The following is a 9,088-nucleotide window of genomic DNA, read 5'->3' on the forward strand; positions in this document are numbered from 1 at the left end:
CCTACTGCATTGTTGGTGGGAGTGTGAACTTGTTCAACCACTTTGGAAAGCAGTATGGAGGTTCCTCAAAAGACTCCACATAGAGCTTCTCTATGACCCAGCAATCCCACTTTTGGGCATTTACCCAAAGAATCACAAACAAGGCGATACTAAAGCTACCAGCACAATTATGTTTATAGCAGCATTATTCTCCATAGCTAAAATATGGAACCAACCCATTTTACCCCTCAGTAGATGAATGGATCAGGAAAATATGGTATATACACACACATGTGTACACAAACACACACACATACACACACAAACACACACAAAATGGAATTCTACGCCTCCATCAGAAAGAATGATATCACCCCATTTGTTAGGAAATGGAAAGACTTGGAAAAAATTATATTAAGTGAAGTAAGTCAGACCCAAAGAAACATAGGTTCCATGGTTTTCCTTAATTGTAATAACCAGTATATGTCTAGGACAATCAGAAAAGGCCAAAAGCTATGTACATATGACCATATAAGATGATGCTAAGCGAAATGAACCCCAAGATAGGGACACAAGAGGTTTTATCTTTCTTGCTGTTTTTAATGTACTTATAATGTACTATGTGATTTTTTTGTTTCTTTTGTATGTTCTTCCCCCATGATATAACCACTGTTTTCACTGTATTTGCTTATGGTGTCCTGCATCTTGTATATACATTTTTCTGATTTGAGGAGGGGAAGGCAAACAACAATATGCTGAATAAGGATACAGGCTGACCCATTGTAATAATGATATGTACAAGACACTATGTTGAAAACAAACTTTACAATTTAGGTGTGGGGGAGGGAGAAGGTGGGGAGGTTGGGAGGAAGGGATGGTAGGGAAAAACAAAGGAGGGGGTGTAACAATGCTCGATGGGAAATGTACTCATTACCTTACTCATGTAACGGTAACCCCTTGTACAGTATCTTTACAATAAAAAATATGAGTTAATACATATACAAGAGTCCTTACAGGAAAATGATGTACTTTACACTCGTTTCCATTTAAAATATGAGAGAAGTTTTATTGTATCTTTTTTTAAAACAAATTTCTAATACTTGTTACAGAAAAAAAATGAGTTTGAGTGTTTACTACTTACAGAGCCCTGTGGTATGATGTCCACAAAAGACACCTTCTTCTCCACCCGTGTTAGACGTTGTCTTGGTTTAGGTCTTGGTGCCTAAAATAAACCAATATGTCATACTAAGTATGATGATGATGATTACTTTTTAGATAACGTAATAGTGTTATTTTGACAGAGTTTGTTTGGGTATTAAGTCTATATTAAAAACTGTTTGAAAGGAAATCAAAGGTTACTATTACTCACTGCAACTAATGTGCTAAGAGAGGGTGTTGAAGGCAGTCTTTGCACAGCTTCTGGCTCATTTTCCTGTGGCAAATTTCCTATGTCCTCAGTGGTTATTGATCCACTTGGTGGAAGGTAAGCAAATTTCCATTTCAATATAACTTGAATGGTACCTGCAGGATGCTTCTGATGATCTGTTAACTCAAAAATTCCTGTCAAATTGTAAAAATAGTTTTAATTAATACTGGAGTATAGTTTTACCATAAGAATTAAACAGCTTCTTTAAAAACAATTTTGGCTTTTGCCTACAATGCCAATGTCTTAGAGAATAAAGACAGATCAGAGGATCTATGATGGGTTCATGTTTCAAGCAGACTTCTTTCAGAGGTTAAACCTTAACATAGATTTAAAATGAGAACATTAACTTGTAAATATTTTAATTCACTTAAATTCAGAGATTACTCAGAACTCCTAGCCTTTCTTTAAGACGTATTTGTGTTATGGCTGAAGTATCAATCTTTATTTTGGCTTGAGTATTTCTGTCTGTAAAGCAAAACATACTAAAACTTTAAAATTTCAAATAATTTTGTTTCTAAGAAAGTCTTAGCTAAATCTATATATCTGAGTCACAAACTGTAATTACTGTAGTAATTGGGGGGTTTGAAAATATGTCACTAACAAATCTATTTCAAGTATAACTTTTGTTTAGTGGAACTTATTCCTTGGGTTCAAGTGTTGATATTTCTCTTAATGATTGGCTAAGAAAACTGCCAATTCCTAAGCTCTCAAAACTCTTAAACTTTAGAGTTTGCTATATGAAGGCCTCAGCAAATACTCTTCCTAAAAAGCAATGAGAAAAGTGGAGGAAATAGCAAACATCATCACAGTAAGTTGATCAAAGGTGCACAACAAACTGAGAAGCAATTATGCAAGAGAATCTACCGAACCTCAGGAGAAACAGTAGGAGTTTATGGGGTTATTCTTGGCCTTCCCTCTTGGTGTACTAGGATGGGATAGACCTCTATAAAAGGAGACTGACTTTATTTGGGAATTGTTAGAAACAATAGCAATCACAGTGACAAACAATCAGGATCAGAATCCAAGCAACAATTTAAAAGGATTAAGACATCCAAAGTGGACCTTGAGAAGATCTTCCTTATATCTTATGGTGTAGAAGGCAGTGGGTATATATAAAGCTATGTGTATGCTCAGAAGAAACCCAAGAGGACTTTAGTAATTATTTGTCCCTAGATAAATGAGAGGCCTAGCAGTAGCAAATCCAGACAGTAAAAGCTAAAGCAGACTAATAAACTGCTTAAACTTTGAACACATCTCATAACATAAACTGATCCACAAAGGAGGGAAGTCTCCTACCTCAAGGTATTCTAGCATAGTTTTAGCCATCACTTAATGGTCATCACTAGATGACCATTAAGCTTTGTAGACCTGTGGTTATAAACAGCACTTAGCAGAGACATCAGTGTATACATAGCAGGGGAAACAGACTCTAGAGAGTCTGGACCATTATCTTCCTATTTATATTTCTCACATATCTGGTATGAAAAACATGTGCTACCTCATGGCTGAGATGAGACTTGCTAACTTTTTTTGTCCTCTTGATTTCAGCCTTCTGAATAAGCTAGGATTATAGGCGTGAACCATTAATACCTGGTACTTTCTTTTAATGGGATTTTAATTAGTATTATGAGATATGTTATAATCCCGGGTACTGGACATGCTACAGTCCATCCTTAGCAAGGAATTATATACATGCATATATATGTGCATATCTATATATATGTAGTATTAAAAGTTCAAGGAGTATCTGAGGATAAAAAAATTAGAAACAGATCATATCCAAAATATAAAGGTGTGATTTAAGTTGGTTTGTACATTTCCACAGAATCAAGAACATAGACTTACCTGAGATACATCTGTCATGTGCCAGTGAAATCAGAGGCACATTGACTTTTCCTATGTAAAAATTCTCCTGTGTATCACTATCATCAAACACATAAAAACTCAGAGACTCTGACTTAAGGTATCGATCCAAATCCATATTCATTGGCACTGGGAAACACATATGATCATCAAACTGTGGATCATTGCTACTGGGAATGATGGCTGTGTCATGGTCTGAAAAATCAAAAAACTTGTACACAACATATGGGTGTGGCTGAAGGTGGCTGGTTCGGGACTGCAGTTGGTTGCAACATCTTATTGTAATGTGGAGTTCATTTAAGTTGCCATCTGTGGAATCTGTTGAACTGAGCTGAGCAGTTTTGGGTACTTGCTGACTTAACTGGAAAAACATACATATTTATATTATAGAAATAATACAATTAAAAGAAATAACTGTCAAACCCCCAACAATATAATTTATGTAAATGGACAAAAACTGTAGATTTTCACTTCAAAATTAATTTTTCAGTAAAAGAACCTGCAATTCTTATTCAAAGCCAATGTTCCCCAGAACATGTGTGAACAGATGATCCTGTGCCATCATCAGTGAAAATGGGAGACTGGATATTTGAGGAAATTGGTGCTGGTCTTCAATCAGAGCTTACTTGGGTATTCTTCAACCCTGTTTAATCACTAGAAATTAAAGTTAGCATCATTGATCAGCCACAGTGATGATTTGGTTATATTTGGACTGGCCCTCACTCTGAACCATTGGGTTATTTTTTTGGGAGGAGGGTTGGTCATGGGGCTTGAACTCTGGGCTTGGGCACTGTCCTTGAGCTATTCAGTGAAGGTGAGCGCTCTACCAACTGAGCCACATTGCCACTTCCTGTTTTTCCAGTGGTTTACTGGAGATAAGGGTCTTATGGACTTTCCTGCCCCAGCTAGCTTTAAACCACAATCCTCAGATCTCAGCCCCCTGAGTAGCTAGGATTATAGGCCTGAGCCACCAGCATCCAGCACCATTGGGCTTTTTAAGAAGCAGGTATGTGAGGTAAGATAAGCCAGGATATGAACAAGAGAACAAAGTTAGAGATAAACCTGAAAGAGATAAGAAGGTAGAATTGGGAGGATGCTTCAGAAGATATGTAAGAAAAAGTAGTTACCAGGTAAAGCTGGGAGTTACTTCCTGATCCCTTTTGCAAATATTACTAAGATGGTTAGCACACAAATACTTGAGAAAACAATGGCACTAAGTGGATAACCATTCTGAGCTGGTGTAATATGGGACAAAGAAAATGATAGTGGCCTTGTCTATTGCTGGAGCAGTCTCTACCCCAAAGGAAACCTTTGTACGTCCAAATCTTGGCCAAAAAATAAGAATCTCTAAGTCCAAGAGAAGATTTTTGGAGAAGAAATGGAGCTACAGTAACAATCTCCTTTGTGGAGGGATCATAGGGATTCCCAACAAAACTTTCCCAGGTCTAGTCCTCACTCAAGCTGTGGAGAGTGAATGGAACTGGGGAGTCTGAAAACCTTTGCACTACAAAACCTTATTTCAAATCCCCATTTCTGTATTAGTCTCTCCAAAAGTGTGTTGTCAAGTGTACTCATGAGAAATATGATCTCTAGGAGGCAGGTGCCATTCCATCTTGAATTTGGGAATCAATGTTGTATTAATCCTGAATTAAGAATTAAGATGTACTTATTTTCCATAAGCAGGCACTCCACCAGTGAACTACACTTCTAGCTCTTTTGCTTAGTTGTTTTTGGGATTAGGTCTCATGTTTTTGCCTGAGCCATCTTGGATACCAATCATCCTATGAAGTAGGTTTTCCATGTAGCTGTGCCCACAGACACATGCTGTCACGCCTAGCTACTCACTGAGCTAGGTTCTTACTAACTTTATGGCTGGGCTGGCCTTTAACCAGAATCCTCCTGAGCTCTACCTCCTGAGTAACAGGAGTTACAAGACTGTAGTCATATTTCTTTAAATGAAAGCTATAGAAACTAAGCCATATAGGAAAAATAAAAATGACAGGATTTTAATGTAAGGTTAAAAGGGTATTTCATGAATTTCTATAGCAGAAACGCCATAGAAAGGCAGTGGGAACACCATAATTTACTGTTTGGCCTCCCTCTTTCTCTGAATACTCACTGACTCATTATTTTCTTCATTCATGCTCATTTTTCACCCTCTGGTGACTAACATGGTAGGAGATGGTTCCCAACAGCTCCCAATTATACATGTTCTAGGCATAAAGTGTCTTTTCAAAAAAAAAAAAGATCTTGGAAGGCAGAATCTAATTTTCCCAGTTGAGATCAAATGTAAATTCCTAAATCATTAGTTATAACTGTGTGGGGCATGGAAGAAAATGGAATCATCTAACATAAACCTTGTCTTTGGGAGCCAAGTCCCATGGATTGGAGGTAGGGATAATTGTAAGGAAAAAGGTAAGATAATAATGACTTGAGCAAGACATTCCAGATATTTCTCCTACATTCTATCCCTCTGTAACTCAATACAAATGCATACTTTGCTTCAAGGTGAGATGCACATTACATACAAAGTCAAGAATCTGTATTTCCTCTGTATGCTCTCTGCAATTAATGGATCACAAAATCCATTTGGAAATATGGTCAATAGGACTCTAGGAAACAAGGTTTGGGAAGTGCTACTCTGAGGAATTTCATTTAAGCTCCCAGTTCTTGGCAAGTAAATAATCATTTTGTATTTTACTTCGCATTTCAGAAACTTAACATGAGGGAACAGTGTGAAAAAAGTACAGTAAGTGGCAGTCCAATCATAGTTGCCTATTTTAGCAAAAAATTGCTAATGAAATATGATGTATGATAAAAGTACTATTGAGTACATGTTTCCAAATATCTTGATTGTGGTGATAGCTGTATGAAAATCCATACACATGAGGAAACTGCATAAAACAGCTAGCCCCCTCCCCACTCAAATGCATACAAAGACTGATAAAATATGAATAGAATATGTACTAATACCAATTTCTGAACTTTTTTTACTATATGCTACATAAGTATTCTTCCACTGAACGATGTCCTCAGTTCATTTAAAAGAATTCTACTTTGAGGGTCTTGCTAAGTTATCTAGTCTGGCCTTGATTTTATTATTCTCTTCTTCTAGCCTCCTGAGTAGGTAGGAGCATGAGTCCACACAGCCAGCTTAATTTGTTACTTTTGATATTGTCAGGTAGAATTAGGAGAGAGTGAAGCATATACAGGTCTCTCTGTATTGTCTTGCTACTTCCTGTGAGTCTGTGATTGCTTAGAAATAAAGAGTTAAAAAAAAAGCCTACTTGATGTCGGGTGCTGGTAGCTCACACCTGTTAAGTCCTAGATACTTGAGAGGCTAAGATCTGATGATCCCATTTTGAAGAATGCTAGGCAGGAAAAGTCTGTGAGACTATTATCTGTAAGAAAGCACTTAAAATAACCAAGAAGTAAAGCTGTAGTTCAAGTAGTAGAACACCAACCTTGAGTGAAATAGCTAAGGGACAATGTCCATGCTATGAGTTCAGGTCTATTATGGGGACAAATAAAGGCAGTTGATAACTGTGAAAGAAAGTTTCTGTTTAAAACATGACATATAAAGAAAATATTATAAAGGTTTCATGTAATAAAAGGATCTTAAAGAAACTTACTGATTGACTTTTCTCTGGTGCTTTAAGATTTGATGTTATATATCCCAAAGCCTTTGCCCGTTCTCGATAAAGTCGAATTGCCTGATCCATGGGTACTCTTAATCTGAACCAGTATTCCACTGTGCCAAATTTTGGGATGTCTCTTTTAGTCCCTACAAATCAATAAAACCCACTGTTAAAACAGCATCATGAATGAACTATACAAGGTGATAGAAAATCAGTGGTGCTTAAAGTATAAATTTTATTTTGAGTAAAATGACTTGCACAAATGTATGACTGGCAAATAACAGAGATAAAAATTATTTAAGTATGAGTTTCACCGTATGTTAATATTATGAGAAGACTGTGTCTTGAGGGTAGGGCTTAGGAGGGAGAAAACTGAGGAGAAAGAAGGAAGGTTGACATTGACCAAAAGCATTGTACTTCATAATCTGATTTATGGAATTGTAAACTCTTGTGCAATTACTTAATGACAACAACAATAATAATATTAAAAGACTAAGTATAAATCATGTACCTCAATCATTCTTTGACAATTTCAGTCTTTCTGAAATATAAAGAAAAATCAAAACCCTGAATCAGATTCTTCATAGATTCTGCTGCATACTGAATACTGTAGTGCTTTTTTTATAAATTACATTCAATGTAGTCCAGTATTTACAATATGTGACTTCAAAATTATAAATGTAAGTCAGGTGTGGTGGCTCATGCCTGTAATCCTAGCTATTCAGGAGGTTGAGATCTGAGGATCGCGGTTTAAAGCCAGCCTGGGAAGGAATGGCTGTGAGACTCTTATTTCCAATAAACCACTCTAAAAACCAGAAGTAGCACTGTGGTTTAAGTGGTAGAGAGCTAGCCTTGAGCTGAAGAGCTGAGGGACAGAGCCCAAGCCCAGAGTTCAAGTCCTACAACTGACCAAAAAAAAATTATAAATATATTTTTCTTTTCAACTAAACTTTCTACTAAACTAATATGTTAATATGTTAATTGCTGTTCTACTTACGTTCTTTTTTATACTAAAGGTTCATTTAGCCTCAGTACAGTGTTCCTGCCCACAAATGAACTATCTTCGCTGTCATTGATGTCAGTAAAAATGGTGTATAAACATATTTGTTTATCCTGTTGTTATCCTTGTTTAATAAAACATTATTTGTAGTTTATTCATCATTTTTTTTATTGTTGGCTATGGGGCTTTACGTTGGAGCCTGGGTGCTGTCCCTGAGCCTCTTTTGAGTTCAAGGCTAATGCTCTACCACTTGAGCCACAGCACCATTACTGGCTTTTTCTGAATAGTTCATTGGAGATAAGAGTCTCACAGGAACTTTTCTGCCTAGGCTGACCTCAAATCACAATCCTAAGATCTCAGTCTCCTGAGTAACCACCAGTGTGAGCCACCAGCACTTGGTTTCATCAAGTTTTGTATAAGACATGAGTTACTAAGTTTCTTGATTACTAGAACCTTGCTGGTCAGTAGCAAATAAGGCAAAAGCCTGCGCTTTATGTGCCCTAGCTAAATATATATATATATATATATGTATATATATATATGTATATATAATATGTATGTATATATATGTATATATACATACTCCTGACCTTTAGACTATTTTATCCAACTGATACCTGACGTCTCCATTTGGATGTCTTATAGGGAGGTCAATCTTGTGTAAAACTGAATTATTTACTTTCCTCCTTGGATTATTCCTTCCCCTGTCTTCATGATCTCAGAAAATAGAATCACCATTTTCCTAGGGTCCATGCCACAAATTCTCACCTTCTCTATTTCTCTCATTGACCCACATTCAGCTTACCAACAAATCTTGAAGACAATGAAATATATACCAAAAAATCCTATCAATATGTTCATAACTATCTGAATCTAAGCCAGCACCACTTTCCACAGTCAGTGCAATAAAGTGAGAATGGCCCTACATTCCTATCTTGCTACCTAAGATTAATCTTCCCACAGCACTCAGGGTGCTTTCATATAATTCCTAAATAATTTCAAACTTTCTACTCTAACCTATGAGGCTCAATAAATGGCCTGGTTCCCCTATAGCCATCTAATCTTCGATAAGGGAGCTAAAAGTAATAGAATGGAAGAAAGACAGCCTCTTCAGTAAATGGTGCTGGCAAAATTGGTTAACTACATGTAGAAAACTAAAGCTAGATCCTTATATATCACCCT

The 9,088-nt window shown here is 36.6% G+C and overlaps 1 protein-coding gene across 2 annotated transcripts in view; it reads right to left on the reverse strand.

The window, feature by feature from the left end:
• Positions 1-9,088, reverse strand: part of Rpgrip1l (RPGRIP1-like) — a 95,314-nt gene that overhangs the window by 39,050 nt on the left and 47,176 nt on the right. For both annotated transcript variants that reach the window (XM_013028013.1, XM_013028014.1), the window contains exons 16-19: positions 6,901-7,052; positions 3,251-3,629; positions 1,349-1,539; positions 1,121-1,201 (exon numbers count right to left, since the gene is read on the reverse strand). In XM_013028013.1, the coding sequence (XP_012883467.1) occupies positions 1,121-1,201; positions 1,349-1,539; positions 3,251-3,629; positions 6,901-7,052 (803 nt within the window). The remainder of the gene's footprint in view (positions 1-1,120; positions 1,202-1,348; positions 1,540-3,250; positions 3,630-6,900; positions 7,053-9,088) is intronic.

This window comes from Dipodomys ordii, unplaced genomic scaffold, assembly GCF_000151885.1.
Source record: "Dipodomys ordii isolate 6190 unplaced genomic scaffold, Dord_2.0 Scaffold106, whole genome shotgun sequence".
NCBI lineage: Eukaryota > Metazoa > Chordata > Mammalia > Rodentia > Heteromyidae > Dipodomys > Dipodomys ordii.